We start from the raw sequence: 22222 nt of genomic DNA on the forward strand, positions 1-22222 counted from the left end.
GGATGGTGCAGGCAATGGGAAGACCTTAAAGAGGAATATTATATTATGAAGATTATATTATATTGAAGATGATAGAGGAAAGAAAAAGACTGATTGATAGACATAGAGTATGAAAACTAAAAGAGAATGGGCCTGGGCTACAAGATTCCCTACCCACCATACCGAGTTCCACAAACCATGTTCAACCCAGATACGGCTCAAACAAGGGGTTAAATTCATTTAGCTCCTATGCCACTAAAATGTGGAACGCCCTACCAACAGCCATTAAGAAATGTGAATCCCTAGCTCTCAAAGAGCACTTATACAGGCGGCTGCAGTTCGAAACTGGCCCTGTAAAAAAAAGCCCCTCTGGACCCCCCCCCCCCTCTTTATTTCTAGTACTGTACATGTTTTCCTCTTTTCCTAACAGTGTAGCGGCTGACGGCTGTAGCCTATTTGATGATTTAGTGTTTTGCATAGAAGTGTACATTAATTGTTAGCCTGACACTCAGCCAGCATTTTCATTGCAGAACATTCTTTTTAATGTATTCAGGGCTGTATTGATTAATTGAACATGGATCCGAGGACCCCTTATGTAAACAAGTCTTAGTGCTTTTTCTGGTTTTATCCTCTTAGCAGATTTTGCAGCATTGACCTGTACTTTGCTTGAACTGTACTGTACTGTGCCCATTCTACAAACTGTTAATACCTGACCTGTCACGATTTACCGAAACGACAGAGGGCGCTGTGTACTTTTACCAGCATGATTCATCGAATTGTACACATTAAACGGACGGAAGCGTGTCATCAAGTTCATCATCATCATCATCATCATCAAACCAAGATGGCGCTCGCTAGTGTGTTGAGGAGTGATTATGCGGATTTTTCATTTGATAACCATAAACCGTTCGGTTTCGGCCTGGGACTCGGGAAGAGCGACGTGAGAGCGTCGCTGGGAGAAGAGCTCAGCTTCGCGGTTCAGACTTCTCTCAACTCGTCGGACGGAGAGGGAATCGAGAGGAAGATAGAGTTCCTCCATGGGACCACCACGCTAGCATTCAAGGTAAAGCAAGCTAATATAGCACAGTGGTTCCAGTGGTTCACAAACTTTTTCGTGTCAAGGACCCCCCAAATCAACATTTATTAGGCCACGGACCCCCCCATTTGAAAACGGATGCCAGTGACCCCAATAAGGGAGGATTTTTACGGCTCTAGCATGCTAGCAGTAGCAGCTAGCAGTGATTCCGAAACATTAATTTCATGGACCCCCCCCCCCTCCAGTTTGACATGCATTAATCTATGGACCCCCATGTAAAGGCATATCTCTGGGACCCCTCAAGTTATATTGTAAAATCAATGTTAATTTAACTCTGAGACCTAACGGGACCATTTGGTTCCATGTGTGTACACTCTCAGAGTTACAGACCCCTTGCTTACAAACTATAATTTAGCTGGGGACCCCCTAGAACTGCCTCAAGGACCCCTGGGGGTCCCCGGACCCCACTTTGGGAACCACTGAATTGTATACAAGTAAATAAACTAAAGTAATACATTGTGTGCGATCATGATACGTCAGTGTGTTAAATGTGGTAGTTTGTGGTAAACACAAACATAGGTTTGCTATTAAATCCAACAAATCACGCTGTCACTGTCATCACTATATGAACTGAAACGTCACGTGTAGGCTGCAATCCGGAATTTATGATAACGAATAACATGTTGTTTTAGCAAATCTGTATGTTATATCTTAACACATGACATAACAAAATATTACTGCAGTTGGAAAAAAATAGGTTTGGCTGGAGTAAAAATCCCCAATGAGGTGCTATTTGGTACAAATTGATGCTTTAACCCATTTTGGACTGACAATTTAGGCATTTAGCAGACGCTCTTAATCCAGAGCGACTTACATTAAGCAAGAACAAAAGCATGGGGAATACATCACATAAAAACATTCATCATGAAACATGCGTAAGCTAAGAAAGTAACAGTGGAATATCTATATAATGAAATTTATACGTATAAACTTTACATATATACTACTATGCTATACATATGTACTATGGCGTGCTATGACTATATACAATGCAATTCTAGTGCTGTCTACATAACATGCTATAAGTCTGTTTCAAATGCTATCTAAGTCTACAGAAGTGCTATCTGAGGTGCGACTGAGGAAGAAGGCTTCTGAAAAAACATGTTTCTATGTCCGTGGTGCTCAACCTTTTTCATGTCAAGGACCCCCATAATTATCTCTATTGGGCCACGGACCCCCATCTCAAAATGTAGTTCCAGGGACCCCCCCCCCAGAAGCCAATATCTTAGTTAAAAACGTTCGCTCTGAAATATATATTCAAAGATTCGTGCCACATTTTCAAAAATAGCTAAAGTATAACATAATGCTTAAAACACCAACAGGGGTTCCCGCCCAAAAATGGGATAGCAGATCTACAAGCTTGTACGTCTGCTATTTTTTTTAAATCGTGAAAATGCGGCACAAATCTTTGAATATATATATATATATATCAGATTACTTTTTTTAAATTTATATCGACGTCAGGCCTAAATGGGATAAATAGTTTTTCAATGTAATGGGTCCCGGGACCCAGAGTGACATCACATGTGTCCTTTCTCAATGTAGTGAGTCTAAGGGCCGATTCATACTCCTATTTTAGAGCCGAATAAAAGTTGGTTCGGCGCTGTAGAGCCTACAATTTGACGTCATTTGAGGTTCGGGGGGGGGGGGGGGTACCGTCCTAAAGTCGGCTCTTCGGTGCTACTGAACATTTCTGACGAGCTGAAATCATTTCGGCACTACAGCGCCGAAACAGCGATAAAATAGGAGTATGAATCGGCCCTTAGGATGTAGGCCACGGGTGCCCACACTTTTTTGACTCTAACTACTTTTAAACTGACCAGCTCAGCAAGATCTACACGCCCCAAAAATATTATCTCATTGCTGAAAATGGTTTTAAACCGTTACCTGAGGCGTTGGATATAAGACAAACACACTTAAAATGGGGAAATTGAAGGGCAAAATAGGAATTGGTATAGGTTTTTTTTTTAAATATATAATATTATAACTTTGTAATGTTTGTCTGCAACACTCTTGAAAACAATGTATTGCTTTGTGGGTTTGAGCTGACCGGTCCTTTGTATGTCATGTATCAATCAAGTCCCCTTAATTCAAGTGGCAGATGCCAAAAATATTTATATATATATTTTTATTATATATTTAGGAGCATGTCATGTGGTCTACTTGCACAACCTATGTGGTCTACTGGTAGATCGCCATCTACCTTTTGGGCACCCCTGATGTAGGCTATAGAGGGGGTACTGTTACTGTATGCACATGCATGAAGTGAATGGGAAATCGAGTGTCAAAGTGAGTTTAACGTAGTTTAATGCTATCAGATAGGACGTTTCTGTTTGGATGTGTGGGCTATCAAGGCCAGAAAAGTAGTTTCTTTTTGCCACTCAGTAGGTGTTCCCGGCTTCCCGCATAACTTCCGGATATATGGTGATGTCACGCGCATACCCTCTGTTTGCATCACTGTCAGCGGTGGATTAAAAAAGAAAACAAAGTTTGTAAGAAACTATAAAGATGATAAACCCAAGCTGTCCATAGAGGTGCAATATTGAGTTTATAGCAGCTCAGTACAATCAGATGGGACTTTTCGCTTTCATGAATGGGACTGTCATTCATCGGAAGGAATCGCAACTTACTTAGAGATACGATAGCCTCTTAAAGGAGAATTCCATACTAAAAGGCTTTCTTACCTTTCTTTGTAGTTGTTACGTCCCCACCAAAGAGGTCCAGGTGTTATTTTGTGCAAAAGCTCCTTATTGGCTATTTCCCCTACCGGCATAAGCCCTAAATGAATGGCATTGAATTGAATGGGGCTATGGGGTGTTGTGCTAATTCGCTTGAATTCGCTTGAACCTGAAGATGTCTCAGGCACATCTCAGTGGGCATCGAATTTACCAACATAACCAAAATATTCATCTCCTGTGTGTTTTACTAAAGCCACTATTGTGTATTTGTGTGTCTTCAGTTCCAGCATGGCGTCATCGTGGCCGTGGACTCCAGGGCCACAGCCGGCTCCTACATCGCCTCCCAGACGGTGAAGAAGGTCATCGAGATCAACCCCTACCTCCTGGGCACCATGGCCGGGGGCGCCGCAGACTGCAGCTTCTGGGAGCGCCTGCTGGCTCGCCAGTGTCGCATCTACGAGCTCCGCAACAAGGAGCGCATCTCGGTCGCCGCGGCCTCCAAGCTGCTGGCGAACATGGTCTACCAGTACAAAGGCATGGGCCTCAGCATGGGAACCATGGTGTGTGGCTGGGACAAGAGAGGGCCAGGTAAATGAAATATAGTGTATATATGTATATATTAATAACACAAAGTCATTCCCCCCAGGATTTTTTCTTTTGTAGGACCATTTACTTTCAGGACAAGTCCTGAAAGTAGATAAAGAGAACCCAATTACGGGAAACGAATGCCTACAAAGATCCTTTTTTCCGTTGGGAGACGGCTGTCAGAGAATTGGAGTCTGAGAGAAGCGGAGCACGCTGTTGCCTCATTTGCATTCAGACGGTCCCTCGTGCACGCTTCTCATGGGCACTTCAAACCGCTTGTCATATTTATACACCCGGAGTCTGGCCGCTGATGCAAATTCACACACGGGCACGCACATTATGTGGACCACCACCACGCGCACAAAACCAGGACAAAGTACTGAAGGCTACCTTAAAAACGAGAACACGATTCCGTTAAAATAATAATATAGGGATTTATTTTATTCATTTTTTAAATTATGTTTGTTTGGTCTCCAACCACTTTTCTAACAGCAAGAGGTATATTCTTGAATATCAATATTTAGAAAGAAATATAGATTTGAAAATATAATCACCCAGGTTTGGCACATGATATGTGTTACGCTATATAAATTATCGTTGTGTGTGTGTGTGTGTGTGTGTGTATATATATAATATATATATATATATATATATATAATCCCACTCCACTGAGTATATTTTAGCTTCACCTAAATATGTGCAAAAAGGCCTCTGGCCAATACAGTATGAAAAGCAACCTTTCTTATGCATCCATCTTTCAGGCTACATTAATTTGTATTGATGTCCCGATTCGCTCTCTCATATCAGGTGCAGTCAAAGCGTATTTTTAAATGATTGGGTCAGGCTGTTTTAAGCCTGATCCTTTGTTCTATTTTAACTCCTTCATACAGTACACTTATATCTGCTGCCTGTCATAATCCTATTGTGTTACTTTACAGGTCATCGAATAATATAGGTGTTTTCTGTTTAACCCATTCTGGACGGGAACCCCTTTTGGTGTTTTAACTAAGCATTATGTTATACGTTAGCTACTTAAAAAAATAGCAGATCTACAAGCTCATAGCGCGCCACCGAGTGGCGCGCTATGAGCTTGTAGGTCTGCTATTTTTGAAAAAAACATATTTCGACGTCCGACCTAAATGTGTTAAACGGCACATAACTCACATTCTCGTCGGTTGCATGATGCCTGTGTTTGCTTTGACCTAGTCTAGGAAAATTGGCCTCAGATCCTGTGCAGCAGGGGCGTGGCCCAGTGCGTTGCGTTTCAAATGAAATGCGAATCAAAAGACAGGGGCGGGTTCCACATGGAGTGGGCGCTACATCTAAATAAGACGGAAGGGAAACAATTTGCTCCTTGAGCGGTGGTGGCCTATACTACAATTCAATTTGGAATTGGATTCCCTTCGGACTATTTTCATGGTATGCACAGTGCTTCAGACCGGAAAGGGGAGTGTCCGCTCAGATTCTGAGCGCAACGTACTTCCCTCACAGGGATACGTTCCTTTTTTCCCCAGAAGTTCCTTTTTTCTCGCCCGCCTAGTGGCGAGAAATAAAACTTCTGGGAACTCAGATTAGCTTTGACCAGGTGTTGGTGTTACTGTTGATGGATGCGCCTGTTCTGTTCTGTTCCATTATTGTTGAGGCGTGCTAGAATTGATCTGGTATTTTGATAGCCTTAATGCCACCAGGGCACCCAATAATGTCAGGCATGGCTGATCAACTCCAAAGACGGATGACAAATGGAGCGCTTACGTGAATATAACTTGATACAGTAATGATACAAAAATAAAACATGAACAGTGAGTGAATTATCTTTGAAATATCACATTTCCCGGACAAAGCAAGGTCTTATGCACACGTGATCAGTTTAGATGGGTGCATAGGCAGGGATCGGATATCTAGAATACAATAATATTTCCAAAATATATTGAAGGTAGTGGGTACACCTTTTGACCTTTTTTATTTTCTTAATATGGTTAACTTTCTTAACGTACACATACAGGCAGAATGAAAACATGATTGAAACGGCAAGATTTTCCTGTTCTATAATAACTACAAAACAAAGTGTACTAGCCAAGAAAAATTAATATATCCGTTTAACCCTTTTGGATGAGAATAGTGGTAGTGCATTTGACTATTTTAATTTTCACCATTATTATGCTGGTGCTATGATTGAATCTCAGCAGGTATGCAAAGCCATATGACTTATGTTACTTATGTAGGCCTATTTTATAACTAAAGTTACAGCATAATTAATGAGCATTCAATTTAATGAGCGTTCAATTTAAACCCGTCACTAATGCGCCATTGGCTACTGTACAAGTCTATCTAATATTATTGGCATGCCAGAGCGGTGTTATTGAATGCAGATCTGCCCATAAAAGAGCACTAAAGAGTTTCTTATAATGTTATCAATCAGTTTTATACACTTTAAACATGCTTGGATGAGGTTGTTGACCGCACTGCTTCTTTTAATCCATTTTGACCTGGGAACGATTCTACACATTTCTTCTAAATCCTGACGGTTTTCTGAAAAACCCCATGTTTCTATATCAGTGGTTCTCAAAGTATTTAATGCAAAGGACCCCCAGAATTATATGTATTTGGCCACCGTCCCCCATCTGAAAATATGTTGTCCCAGGGACCCCCCATGAAGCAAAGATTTGAGTTAAAAACGTTCGCTCTGAATTCTGAAAGAATATATTTAATGATTTGTGCCACATTTTCACGACTTTTCAAAAATAGCTGACCTACAAGTTCGTAGCGCGCCACTCGGTGGCGCGCTCTGAGCTTGTAGATCTGCTATTTTTCAATAGCTAAAGCATAGCATAATGCTTATAACACCAAAAGGGGTTCCTGCCCAAAATGGGTTAAGAGTAATGGTTACAAAACCCATAAACTGACTAAGTGGAACAAGTGGCACTCTTTAACGTGTTTCGTCAAACGGCCTTCTTCAGAGCAGACTAAAAAGGTTTTTAGTGGTTACAAAACTCCTTCAAATGGTTATTACTAAAAGGACATTTACACGGTCGATTTCTCACCTTAAATGTTCTCTGAAGTAAATGTTATGTCAATAGAACGGTTTTAGCATAAATTAATTTGGAAGCTGGCTTAGTGGCTTTGATACAAAAATGCACAAAATACCATTTCTGCTGTTAACCCATTTTTTTTATAATTTAGCTATTGAAAAATAGCAGATCTACAAGCTCATAGCCACCGAGTGGTGCGCTACGAGCTTGTAGGTCTGCTATATCCCGTCTATTTATGAATTAAGATCCTGTGTTTGACCGTCATCCGCAGTCCAGTCGCGATAGATTTATTCTTACCTCCCGTTTGTTGTCGATCGCCTCTAGAGTGGTGTGCCTATTGTTAGCGGCTACACACACATTCACAACAACATCCGGTCCGTCTGTAAAAGTTTATAAATGAAATGGGCGCTATAATGTAATGGATTAAATAACCCTGGGCAATTAAAGTGTTAAACTTAACTGGAGCATCTGCCAGTCGCGTTGCATAAACGGACCATCTTAGTTTAAACTTTTCAAATATTTGAGCCGCCTTTTAATCACTAAAAACCCTAGTAAAACGTTAAAAAATAATTATATATCTGACTATGTGTCGGAAGCTTTCATATTGGCCTTTTTCTTTTGCTATTATGGCACAAAATAGGGACTCTGTGTTGAAAGAGGTTAAATAATTCTGCTTTATCTCCAGACAATTGCAATATCCGTCCGCTGTGTGCTCAGAACTACTGACTCGTGAAATCCTTTTGATGTACCTTCATGTATAAATTAGTTTTAACACTATTGGATCAAATGTGAAGCGGAATTCAAATTGGGTTCCAAAAATCACACCTGTGTGAAGTGAGGGGCGCTAATATATTAAAGTCTAACTCATGTTGATTAGGTGATGTAAAACAAACGGTGCCAACACAAACATTAAACGCCATTAACCCATTCTGGACGGGAACTCCTTTTGGTGTTTTAACTAAGCATTATGTTATACTTTAGCTATTGAAAAATAGCAGATCTACAAGCTCATAGCGCGCCACCAATTGGCACGCTACGAGCTTGTAGGTCTGCTATTTTTGGGGTCCTTGACATGAAAAAGGTTGAGAACCACTGACATAGAAACATGGGTTTTCAGAAAACTGTCAAAATTTAGAAGACATTTGTAGAATCGAACTTCTAAGGTCCAAATTAACAATTACGGGACAATAGGACGTAAATTACACACATTATGACATACATTTTCCCTTCATTGTCAATGCGTTTACTAGACAAACATTAAACCTGTGTTTAAACGGAGGTCCACACATTAACCACTAGTAAAACAGACCTGAGTGGCAACTGGACTTAAGTTGGACCACTATCTAAATCTATATTATGGTGCATTGTGAGCCTGTAAATCTGATATTGTTCAATTGTGTGAACTTCAATTACTTTGAAACCGTAACCCTGCATTTTGAGAATTTACTCAAAAAAAGACATTTGTAGAATCGTCCTATAGACCAAATAAAATGTAGACTGCAGTTGTGGTGTTCTCCCACTAGATGGCACCAGCATCACAGGCCCTCTCTCACAAGGTAATGCCATTTTGTACCCTGAGCTGATATATATTTTTATTATTTATTTCTTTGTATTTCATGCAGTCAGAGGCCGTACATCTCGTGAGGTGTGCTTAACCCATTATGGGCGGGAACCCCTTTTGGTGTTTTAAACATCATGTTATAATTTAGCTATTGAAAAATAGCAGATCTACAAGCTCATAGCACGCCACCGAGTGGCGTGCTACGAGCTTGTAGGTCTGCTATTTTTGAAAAATCGTTAAAATGTGGCGCAAATCATTGAATATATATTTCAGAGCGAACATTTTAACTAAAATTTTAGCTTCGGGGGGGGGGGGGGGGTCCCTGGAACTACATATTTTGAGATAGGGGTCTGTGGCCCAATAGAGATAATTCTGGGGGTCCTTGACATGAAAAAGGTTGAGCACCACTGACACAGAAACATAGGTTTTTCAGATAAATGTTAGGATTTAGAAGCCTTTGTTTTTTTTAATCGACCTCAGTCCAGAATGGTTTAAAGAGGCTGCCACAGTGACACGGTAATGGGAAATCGATGCGTCTGGGACCGTGGGCCAGAGAGAGAGAGAGAGAGATGATGGACGTAGGGTCTTAGCCCTGGACAATTGGGTCACATGCATAATGCCGGCGCCGTGTGATCGATGGCCTCTTTGTCCGGGACGCCGTGGCGGCGTGGCCTCCGTGTGAACAATAACACGGGCCCAGCAAAACGTAAACGACACGTGTTAACCCATTTAGGCCTGACCTCGACATTTTAAAAATGTCTTTTTTTTAAAATGCAATTTTTTTCTGAAAAAACTATATCAGTGGTTCTTAATATTTCATGTCAAGGACCCCAAAAATTATATGTAATATGCCGCCGACCCCCGTCTGAAAATATGTTGTTCCAGAGGCAAAGATTTGAGTTAAAAACTGAAACTCTGAAAGAATATTCAAAGATTTCAGGCACATTTTCCACGATTTTTCAAAAATAGCCGACCTACAAGTTCATAGCGCGGCACTCGGTGCCGCGCTATGAACTTGTATATCTGCTATTTTTCAATAGCTAAAGTATAACATGGGCCTAATGCTTAAAACACCAAAAGGGGTTCCCGTCCAAAATGGGTTAAATCCTGGAGCAATCAATCGTGGGATATAATGATGATCCCAGTGTGTATATATATGGGGTTCAATAGGAGTGCAGGCCCCTGCGTTGGCCTCCACGACGCTCGGCTTGATTGAATGGAGAGGTAAATGTCGTGTAAATGAAATCAATCGCGATTAAAGAGAGAAGCTCATTAGCTGCAGCTACGATCATGTCAAGAGCAGTTATTCCCCTGATGGAGTGTCTTTACGCGGCGGCGCCAGATAAATCTAATAACGGAACACGTGCCGAGGAGCCTGACAAAATATCACGGCGAGTAATAACGTTAAATGCTACGACGCTAGTAATCAGGGCCCGGTTAGTGGCTGCCAGCCCAATCAACTAGGCTGTGGTGGGAGAGGCAGAGATGGCTGTTTTCCTCCCAGAATTTTCCCCAGTGAGGGGTGGGAGAGGCTGGACACTACAGCAGACGGCTGGACTTTGAATTTCTCTAACTATAAAATGTCATGACAGCAGACAGCCTAGTCTGCTGTACAAATATAATTTATGAAAAGCTACTACAGTGAAGTCTGTTCACAGAAGTTGTTGTAGGATATGTGGGGATTATCTGACGAGGTACCATTTTGAGTGGGCAAAACCTTACATAATACTAAATAATACTAAATTGTTTATAGGGTCAATATAAGTAAAATAATATAGCCTTTCCACAGGAGTATCTTTTTATATTTTTCCAAAAAGAATACAAACGGCCAATAGCATATTTCAAAGTTATCCCCCTCACTGGTTTAAAATTCCGGGAGGAAAAACAGGCAAGCACTGAGGGTGAGTTGTCCAGTATTCCTTGGCTGTGGTGGGAGAGGCAGAGATGACTGTGTGTCTGTGGTGGGAGAGGCAGAGAGGACTGTGTCTGTCGGGCACATGTCTGTGGTGGGAGAGGCAGAGAGGACTGTGTCTGTCGGGCACATGTCTGTGGTGGGAGAGGCAGAGATGACAGTGTGTCTGTCTGTGGTGGGAGAGGCAGAGAGGACTGTGTCTGTCGGGCACATGTCTGTGGTGGGAGAGGCAGAGAGGACTGTGTCTGTCGGGCACATGTCTGTGGTGGGAGAGGCAGAGAGGACTGTGTCTGTCGGGCACATGTCTGTGGTGGGAGAGGCAGAGATGACAGTGTGTCTGTCTGTGGTGGGAGAGGCAGAGAGGACTGTGTGTCTGTCTGTGGTGGGAGAGGCAGAGATGACAGTGTGTCTGTCTGTGGTGGGAGAGGCAGAGATGACAGTGTGTCTGTCTGTGGTGGGAGAGGCAGAGATGACAGTGTGTCTGTCTGTGGTGGGAGAGGCAGAGATGACAGTGTGTCTGTCTGTGGTGGGAGAGGCAGAGATGACAGTGTGTCTGTCTGTGGTGGGAGAGGCAGAGAGGACTGTGTGTCTGTCTGTGGTGGGAGAGGCAGAGATGACAGTGTGTCTGTGGTGGGAGAGGCAGAGATGACAGTGTGTCTGTCTGTGGTGGGAGAGGCAGAGATGACAGTGTGTCTGTGGTGGGAGAGGCAGAGATGACAGTGTGTCTGTCTGTGGTGGGAGAGGCAGAGATGACAGTGTGTCTGTCTGTGGTGGGAGAGGCAGAGATGACAGTGTGTCTGTGGTGGGAGAGGCAGAGATGACAGTGTGTCTGTGGTGGGAGAGGCAGAGATGACAGTGTGTCTGTCTGTGGTGGGAGAGGCAGAGATGACAGTGTGTCTGTGGTGGGAGAGGCAGAGATGACAGTGTGTCTGTGGTGGGAGAGGCAGAGATGACAGTGTGTCTGTGGTGGGAGAGGCAGAGATGACTGTGTGTCTGTGGTGGGAGAGGCAGAGATGACTGTGTGTCTGTGGTGGGAGAGGCAGAGATGACAGTGTGTCTGTGGTGGGAGAGGCAGAGATGACAGTGTGTCTGTGGTGGGAGAGGCAGAGATGACTGTGTGTCTGTGGTGGGAGAGGCAGAGAGGACTGTGTGTCTGTCTGTGGTGGGAGAGGCAGAGATGACTGTGTGTCTGTGGTGGGAGAGGCAGAGATGACTGTGTGTCTGTGGTGGGAGAGGCAGAGATGACTGTGTGTCTGTGGTGGGAGAGGCAGAGATGACAGTGTGTCTGTGGTGGGAGAGGCAGAGATGACTGTGTGTCTGTGGTGGGAGAGGCAGAGATGACTGTGTGTCTGTGGTGGGAGAGGCAGAGATGACTGTGTGTCTGTGGTGGGAGAGGCAGAGATGACTGTGTGTCTGTGGTGGGAGAGGCAGAGATGACTGTGTGTCTGTGGTGGGAGAGGCAGAGATGACTGTGTGTCTGTCTGTGGTGGGAGAGGCAGAGATGACAGTGTGTCTGTGGTGGGAGAGGCAGAGATGACAGTGTGTCTGTCTGTGGTGGGAGAGGCAGAGATGACTGTGTGTCTGTCTGTGGTGGGAGAGGCAGAGATGACAGTGTGTCTGTCTGTGGTGGGAGAGGCAGAGATGACAGTGTGTCTGTCTGTGGTGGGAGAGGCAGAGATGACAGTGTGTCTGTCTGTGGTGGGAGAGGCAGAGATGACAGTGTGTCTGTGGTGGGAGAGGCAGAGATGACAGTGTCTGTGGTGGGAGAGGCAGAGATGACAGTGTGTCTGTGGTGGGAGAGGCAGAGATGACAGTGTGTCTGTCTGTGGTGGGAGAGGCAGAGATGACTGTGTGTCTGTGGTGGGAGAGGCAGAGATGACAGTGTGTCTGTCAGGCGGATATGACGGTGCAGACGGTGCCCTCTGCAGCTTGAGGACATAAAATTGGCCTGTCAAATAGCATTATGTGATTAACCCATTCTGACCTGAGATCAGATTCATACGAGGTTTCCACTGGACACACACTGGTCTGATGAACCCATTCTGACCTGAGATCAGATTCTAAAAATGTCAGTCGTTCTTCGAATTTTTCAAAAATAGCAGACCTACAAGCTCGTATCGCGCCACTCGGTGGCGCGATATGAGCTTGTAGATCTGCTATTTTTCAATAGGTAAAGCTTAACATGATGCTAACACCAAAATGGGTGCCCGGTCAGAATGGGTTAAAGGGAGATTTCAACGCTGGGAAAAAAAACTGCAGTCACTCAATGTTGATAGTATTTGTAGTAGATGACAGTAGTAGCACAATTTTGAAATGGTTAGAAGAAAGATGATGAAGTCTGTGTGTTTGACTGGATTGTGGAATTCCTACAATGCCCATAATGCTTTGGTGCACTGCCCCTCCGTGTGGAGAGGGGGGGGGGGGGGGGGGGGGGAGGCTGCATGGAGGTGTGACTTGTAGTCCAGGAAAGGAAGTGAGACCACATTTAAAAAATGTGGTCATGATGATCATGGCGTTGTGACTTAAATATCTAAAAACTCATTACATACAAAAAGTTAAAACCCCCAAGTTTTTTTATTTGTCCTAAACATCTATAAAATAATATCTGGTTGCAAAAGGGGTGAAAAGAGGGGTCCCCCAAATGGGAAGCAGTAGCCCTACCAAGAGAAGAGAGAGAGAGAGAGAGAGAAGTGAGCATAAGAGTGTAATGTAACTCATAATGGCGTTCAATTTTTTCAGCGGCATGCGGATGGTGGTTAAACACAGGTCACCGCAGCATGTGTTACAGCTGCTCCCTGGTGAAACCAATGAACACCTGCCACCAGGCCTGGCAGGTGTTCAGGTGCAGAGGCATCTTGATGTGTTGAAGGTTTTCTTTCTTTTTTTTTTCTCTCTTCCCCCTCAGTTATTCTTTTCCTCCTCCTGTGTTAACCCATTTAGACCTGGCGCCAAAAAAACCTCATGTTTCTATATCAGTGGTTCTCAATATTTCATGTAAAGGACCCCCAAAGATACATGAAATTGACCACTGACCCCCATCTGAAAATGTGTTATTTCAGGGACCACCTCCCCAGAAGCAAAGATTTGAGTTAAAAAACGTTCGCTCTGAAAGAGTATATATTCAAAGCTTTGCACCACACATTTCTTTTTAAATAGCAGACATACAAGTTCATCTATGAGCTTGTAGATCTGCTATTTTTCAATAGCTAAAGCATAGCATAATGCTAACACCAAAAGGGGTTCCCGCCCCAAAATGGGTTAAGGCTACTTCCCTTGCTTTCCCTCCCGAGCCGGCAGCGTGTGTATGGTCACGGTGCTGAGAAGGACAGCCTATTGATATAGCAGCCAGCCATCCGTTGCCCCTGAGCCTCACCTTAGAGCTCTGGAAGCTGTCAGTCAGTCCAGCCAGTCTGAGCCAGCCAGCCCCAGCCAGCCAGCCGCATGAAGCTGATGTTTGAGGAAGGAGGGGGGGGGAGGGAAGGGAAGGGAAGGGGCTCTTAAACCACCTGTCACTCGACCGTGATGGAGTGGAAAGCTGCCTTTTTGCCTGCCACTGCTAGAATGTTCCGCCATCCGTGAAGTCACCTCTGCTTTAACACATTTTGGGCGGGAGGAACACCTTTTGGAGGCTTTAAACACTGTTAAAATGTAGCTATTGAAAAATAGCAGATCTACAAGCTCATAGCGCGCCACCGAGTGGCGCGCTACAAGCTTGTAGGTATGCTATTTTTGTTTTTAAATCGTGAAAATGTGGCAGAAATCTTTGAATATATATATTCTTTCAGAGTGAACGTTTTTAACTCAAATCTTTGCTTCTGGGGGGAGGTCTCTGGAACAACATTTGTTTTCCGGCCAAATAAAATACATATATTTATGGGAGTCCTTGACATGAAACTGTTTGAGAACGACTGATATAGAAACATAGAAGGTTTATCAGAAAACTGTCAGGATTTAGAAGACATATATTTTGTAGAATCGTCCTCGGGTCTAAATGGGTTAATGTGGGGGCCGCTGGCCCGGCCCTCGTGAATCTCTAGCTCCTGAAGTATTCGCTGATGTGCTCACTTTACCTCGTTGTATGCATGTATCCGTCTCTTCTCTCGCTGACGCTTTGTAATGCAGATATAAGCCCGCTTAGCAGTGCCACTTCTGGGGCTCTAGTACAAAACCTCCAGGTGTGTGGAATGAATGAATGGATGGATGGATGGATGGATGCGTGGTTCGCGCCATCACGGAACTACACTTAGTTCCCCCCCGTCTCCCCAACTGAAGAGTCCTCATCCTAGTCTATACTCTCACCACCAGAAGCCATGCCACACATTATGTTATGCTTTATAGCTATTGAAAAATAGCAGATCTACAAGCTCATAGCTTGTATAGCGCATAGAACGACTGACATAGAAAAATAGCTTTTTCAGAAAACTTTTCAGGATGTAGAAGACATTTTTAGAATCTGATCTCAGGTCAAAATGGGTTTTAAACCAGTCCTTCACGGTTTTCAGGAGGAGAAGACGGGCCCTATATTTGGACCCCCCCCCCCCCCCATGTATACAGGCAAGTGCTGAGCCAATTCTAATGGTGAGCTAACAACACGCGGCGCAAGTTGAAAGTGACTCGTCCCCACAGCTGTAAATGGAGGAGAGGACAAACCAGTGGCTTTTTGTCTCCTTAATAGACTGCCTCTGGGGTTAGGGTGGAGAGACTGTGCTATACGTATGCTGTGCAATCTGAAGGCCTCCGTCCGAAGGGATCTTTCTGTTCTTTGCGAATGAAGAACAGCACGGCGAGCTATGGGACGTATGGGATTGTTTTTCTTGGTATAACGCTTGGCCACCTGTTGAGTGTGTGTGTGTGTGTGTGTGTGTGTGTGTGTGTGTGTGGGGTGCCATGAGACTGCGGTGTGACCGAGTGTCTCTTTTTGTTACAGGCTTTGCCTTGTGACTGCGGCTGGGAAAAAACCCATGCCTTTTCTCAGTGCTGCCTATTGACTCTCTGCAGGCTGTGCTGTGGGCGAGTGAGTACTGAGTGCACAGGCTGCTCCGTGCCACCAGTCACTCGTTCTGCGTCGGCCTGCAAAATGGTGCTCTCGTTGTTGTGAGTCACTCGTGGCATGGAACAAAATGTCATGCGAGCGTGCTGCACAAGGCATGGCCCACTGACAGTGTATACTGTATATGTACTGTATGTGGCCATGAAGAAAGTTCTGTTCTAAATATTAGAGCCTGAAACAAGTCGACGCGTTGTTGTGAGCTTGTGGATCGGCTGTGTTAGAAACAACCATTACAAACGAATACATTTTTTTAGTCTACTATAATCTTATGATATTTAGTCGACTATAAGACTAGACTAACACTAAAGCATTCCAGGTGACTAAAATGTGACTGACTAGTAAATAAACTATTCAAGAGACTATGACTAAAATAGAAATTTTCTGCCAAAAAAAACAACACTGCGTGTGTGTGTGCATGCGCGCGCACTGGTGTGTGTACCCGTAGCAATGTCAGGACAGATGAGTTTCTCTTACAGGGGAGAAAAAATAGCACGTTCTTGTATTCCATGGAGTTCCTTCCTTCCTTCCCCCCCCCCCCCCCCCCCCCCCGAGGTGTGAGGCAAGGCAGGGTCACCTGCTCCTCTCCTCTCCTCGGCTCAGGTTTCAGGTCGATAGTTAATTTGGGGTGTGTTGTGCAGCAGATCAATAAGGCCTGGAGCAGGGCCCCGGGGCCCGGTGCTGAGTCGAGTAGTGGTGGGGCCCCCCGTCTGTCCGTCCATGCCTCGCCTCGTCAGCAGGTCTTTCACCGGCGTCGGCGGCCTCCTCGTTATGCTCAGGATACGAGGCAGCTGTTCATATCTGGCCCCGGCCTTGTTTCACTCTATAGAGGAGAGGATCCAGCTGTTTGTGTTCTTCCTCTGGAGGACATGGCCTTCGTGTGTGAGTTTGTAAAAAAGATGATAAAAAGTCTGTGTGGTGCATGTCCTGTGCTAGGGCATTTAAATATACGCCATCTCAGTTTTTTTTTTCTTTCCCCACAGACACGTGGGGCGGCAGTGGCTCAGGGGTAGAGTGGCCGTTATTAAGAGCGTCCGATGGGAATCGCGAAGGTTCCCAGTTCGATGCCGGGCTCCCCCAGAGTTAGTGTCCAAGTGTCCTTGGAACCAAATGGAATCCATTTGGTTCCATTTGTACACTCTCAGAGTTAAATTAACTTTGATTTTACAATATAAAACTAAGTCCCAGAGAGATAAATGTCATTACATGGGGAGCCTAATGCATGTCAAACTGGGGGTCCTTGATATTGAACGGGTTGAGAATCACTGCTACAGCCGGAAACAAATCTTCTCTTATGGGAGGTCCCTGGCGTATCTCTTCAAATGGGGGGTCCGCGGGGCTAATTAGAGTCAACTTAGGGGTCCTTGACATGAAACACTTTGGGGAACCGCTAGCTTTCCAACCATTTTGACCATGTTGTACCTTTTCTCTCTCTCTCTCTCCAGGCCTGTACTACGTGGACTCGGAGGGGAACCGGGTGTGCGGCGACCTGTTCGCCGTGGGCTCGGGCTCCATGTACGCCTACGGCGTGGTGGACACGGGCCTCCGCAAGGAGGAGGGGCTGACGGTGGAGGAGGCGTGCGAGCTGGGCCGCCGCGCCATCTACCAGGCCACGTACCGCGACGCCTACAGCGGCGGGCAGGTCAACCTCTACCACGTGCACAGCGAGGGCTGGACGCGCGTCTCCCAGGAGGACGTGCTGGTGCTGCACCAGCAGTACGCCAAGCCGCAGGCGTAGCGGGGGAGCGGGAGGAGGGGGGAGGGGGGGGGGGGGGGTTAGTTTACGCAGTTTAGGACAGGTGGAAGGGCATCTTGTTGTTTTCTCTATTGGGCTTAATGGGCTATATATGCACACAGGCCATTTTGGAAAGAACTCGAGGTGTTGCCGATGACGCTAAATGAAGGCTCTGTTCCGTTCTGGTCAAACGGAGACAAGGTGCTGCCAGACTTACTAAAGAGCAGCGCACGTTCTTCTTTTTCCGGGTTTTTTAGACAGCCGGTGGACGGAAAAAGAAGCTCCACTTCCCGCGGACGACTTGCGCGACGGGGCCAGATTCCCGGAAACGCTCTCCTCCTCCTCCGCGTAAGTCGTCCGAAATTTAAAAAAAAGTGTGAGAACCATCGCACACTAAAGCCTGTTGGTATCATCAGTAACACCTATGAAGGAAGTAGGAGGAATATTCTGTGTGCATAAACTGCATATTGGCCCATTGAGTTCAGTTATCACGTTAAACATGGGCTATATGGAGAACACTTGTCTATTTAATTCAAGAGTTTCTTTTGCCCGCCCACAGTACAGTGTTGGCTTCAGTTCTTATACCAGTGAGGGTCTTGTTGTGGGGGTCTGTCTCTATACTAGAATGCCTCGAGTTAACTTTTCAATTTCATTCATAACACTCTGATCCATAGCCTGGAAGCCTGTGTTCTTTATCAATAAAAAAATGTTCATGTTGGGTTTTTTTTGGAAGAAAAATGTCCCGTTTCATTTTGTTTCTGCTAATGTTTGCTCTTTTCTACCTCGAGGATACACAACTTTCTACCACGTTTCATTCTGAAATACGCCACGACTGACTGACGAGGCGTATTTATTGTGTTCTCCTTCTTCCCTCAGATGTCTTTTTTATTTACATTTCTGTCATCTGGTCCCCCAGCTGTTGGGACGCGGAGAGAGCTCCTCTTCATCTCCCTTTTATATGTTCACCATTTATTAGCAGGGGAACGGTACTGTCTAAATAGTGCTATTTAACCCATTTAGACCTGACCTCGAGATTTAAAAGAATTCTTCTAAATCCTCCAGTTTTCTGAAATAAATATTTTCACTATTTTTCAAAAATAGCAGATCTACAAGCTCGTAGCGCGCCACTCGGTGGCGCGCTACGAGCTTGTAGGTCTGCTATTTCTCAATAGCTAAATTATAACAATGTTTAAAACGCCAAAAGGGGTTCCCGCCCCAAAATGGCTTAATTGGCAATTGCATACTAGCAGGCAGTAATTGTGCCTTTTGAATTGTAACGGTAGTATTTTCCCCCTCATTGACAGTCAAGTGTTCCTTTTCTCCTACTCCTGGTGCACAAATTCCACTTTTAACCCATTCTGACCGGGAACCCATTTTGGTGTCAGCATCATGTTATGCTTTAGCTATTGAAAAATAGCAGATCTACAAGCTCATAGCGCGCCACCGAGTGGCGCGCTATGAGCTTGTAGGTCTGCTATTTTTGAAAAATCAAAGAACGACTGACATTTTTTTTAATCTGATCTCAGGTCAGAAAGGGTCAATCAGACCAGTGTGTGTCCAGTGGAAACCTGGTATGAATCTGATCTCAGGTCAGAATGGGTTAATTAGACTGGTGGTGGTGGTGGGGGTTTGAATTTATTTTTTAATTCCTTGCCGACACACTTAGCTTCTTCTCCACGCCACAGTGTTATGGGCCGCCCTGCCATGGTTGTTTTACAATATAACGACAAGTGTTTGCCCCTCCAGCGGTTTTATGGCTGGGTATAAACACTAAAAAAAGACAGTGACGGTGTATGGGTAGACATGTCTGAAGAAGCCTCCACCCTCCACGTCCATGGTTTTAAAAACTAGTTTCACAGGTGACTAGTTAGCAGATGGAATAGAAATGGGATTTCGATAAATGGAAATGAGCCGGGCCTTCTTTCTCCTCCTGAGTGAAGTGTGATGGTGTTGGAGCTGCTGCTGTTGTTAGTAGTTCCGCCAATGCAGTCGCATGCAATCAAAAATGGCTGGTGTGTGTGCTGCTGGAGATGTGCTGGAGGAGATGGAGGTAAATATGTCTTGACGTTTAATTGCTTAAGCCCTTAACCCATTCTGACCTGAGATCAGATTCATACGAGGTTTCCACTGGACACACACACACTGGTCTGATTAACCCATTCTGACCTGAGATCAGATTCTAAAAATGTCAGTCGCTCTTCGATTTTTCAAAAATAGCAGACCTACAAGCTCGTAGCGCGCCACTCGGTGGCGCGCTATGAGCTTGTAGATCTGCTATTTTTCAATAGCTAAAGCATAACATGATGCTAACACCAAAAGGGGTTCCCGTTCAGAATGGTTTAAGCCTAATTTACTTCTGCTCCATCATATGACGGTGCAGCCTGCTGAAAATGGCAGACCTATGAGAGTTACCGTAAGAATTTTTTGATATTTTCGGAATGCAAGCCTTAATTCATAGTTGCGAATTCAGTGATCACTTACTATGAGACCTAGCAGATCATGTCTGTCTGTCTGTGTGTCCCACCTTTGTGCCCATATATGGAGCTGAGTGATTTGTTTGTGATTGATGCAACACATTCCATATTTAGACGTATAGCTGCTTTGGGGACTCCTTATATGGTTATGGCTAAGTTAAAAACTTAACTTAAAAATAACTTAACTTAAATATGTACGAGCTGCGTTCGCTTCCCGCGTTTGCGCGTCTTACTGGTTTAAGATAGATAGTTTGTATTTCGGTCCATAAAAGGAGAACATACAAACGTACATATTAAAATCCACTAAAGTGGTACGGAAAAGGTGAAGGCAGAAGCCGAGGCTTATTACGCCTTATACCCTTTTTAAACATAACTCAAGTTACACACGGCGGTGTATTGTCAGACAGATTTCATAAAAACTATAAACTTCTGCCCATTGATTGTGAGAAATCTAAGCCTATAAGTTTACATAGGGTGGGCTACTGTATATAAATTATATTTATAATGGATTAACAAGGTCGGGCAACTGTAAGTCATCAGAGGGCATATGCGAGAGCTACATATAGTCCTACTGTAGGTCTATTTGTCACCTGAGTACAGGCAGGGTGAAAAGGCTACTTGATATAAATAGTTCACCATTTATACAAGCTGTGGATTTAGTCCATACGCACTGCTTTTTGTGCCAAACCACATTAGCTACCTCATGGGGAAGATCTGCTTTGATGAGAACATTTTAATAGCACACTATTTAAATATAACACTGCAAATGAAAGTTTTATTTATTTATTTTTTAATTAAATATATAGTAAGCCTATATGATCATATTAACTGTTCAGTTTCTGAGCTTCTTAATACAGTTACTGTTGCTGGCCGGCTCCATATATATGCAGATCTAGGTGATGATCCAGCTCTTCTCCATGTATGGCTATCCAGGGTTCGATGATGTAAGTGCTGTTATTCAAATGTTTACTTTAAAATGGCTAAAATATAAAAATTCATGGTCATAAGCTCATAAAGCATAATTCATAGCAATTTCATGATGTATAATTAATATGTGGTTCATAATTGATTTCATATGAGGTTAAGAATGTAAAAACATAACTTTCTAAGGCAGAAACAAGTTCCCTGTGTCAGTATAGCAACACTGGACCATGATTGATTAACTGATTGACAATGATTGCCTGGCGTTGCACACAGATGGTACAAACCTCGTGTCACTCATTCAGACTCATTCAGACAAGGAAGCAGTACACTTGCAGCAGTGTAGTATGAATTGCACTGCTAAGGTTATAAAGAACAGAAACTAAGGAGAAACGGTCAGAGACATTCTAAGGACTCACGCAAGCATATCAAGAACCTCTTTTCACAACAAGTGGCCAACAAGGTATTTTACGTTAGATTAGTCTTTGATGTCGTTTGTTTTAACAGACACGTTCACCTGCGCATCGCGCATTTCTACATGTGTTTCTACATTTGTTTGATCAATATTTGTATCGTAACGTACTTCGCTGATTGTTTATGTGGTTATTATTTTTGTGTGAACTTACAGTTCTCACGGCATGGAACAACTGGGATGAGAAGAATGCCCAATAAATGCCCGTTCATAAAGAACCGCCTGTGTCGTCATTGTTGGGGAGAGAGCTACAGATGAGGTCAGTGTCGTCATCTTCACATATGGAGATCCAGGTGATGATAGTGAGCTCCACATATGGAGATCCATGTGTTGTAGCAACTTGACTCATGGCGTCACAGCAACCACACTGGTTATCATGAGACTGTCACAATATGGCCATATATGGACAATCCCATATATGGGGAATGCCCATATATGGACTTATGTTTTTATTTATTGATGTTTTCGGGCTGAGTATTGTGTAAAATGTGTGCTAATTAGTAAGGCCAGGTGGGGCCTCGGGTCAGCCCAGTTACAATTGGTCCACTCATTACTGTGGTGTTTACTTGATTGTCACCGTTGTAATGTATGTCTCCAGCTTGTATGTCTCCAGGTAAATTGCCGATCACTGATCGAGTCATTTGGAGTCAAAATCGTCCGATTTAATCTGTGTTTTTTTGCACACTCTTGCCGCAGAGGTCTGATCTCAGAGGTCCTGTCGTCGAGGTGTCTG

General features: G+C 44.1%; 1 protein-coding gene across 1 annotated transcript; it reads left to right on the forward strand.

Annotated features, from left to right (window-relative positions):
* The first annotated feature begins 812 nt into the window (after positions 1–812).
* Positions 813–17631, forward strand: LOC308324893 (proteasome subunit beta type-5-like). Its single transcript, XM_080777238.1, has 3 exons — positions 813–1042; positions 4035–4341; positions 17333–17631. Exons 1-3 carry the CDS (start codon positions 824–826, stop codon positions 17623–17625), a joined length of 819 nt encoding a protein of 272 aa, XP_080633364.1. The 5' UTR covers positions 813–823; the 3' UTR covers positions 17626–17631.
* The last annotated feature ends 4591 nt before the right edge of the window (positions 17632–22222 follow it).

The sequence above is a fragment of the Protomyctophum bolini genome (genome assembly GCF_963924005.1).
Source record: "Protomyctophum bolini genome assembly, chromosome: 12".
Lineage (NCBI taxonomy): Eukaryota > Metazoa > Chordata > Actinopteri > Myctophiformes > Myctophidae > Protomyctophum > Protomyctophum bolini.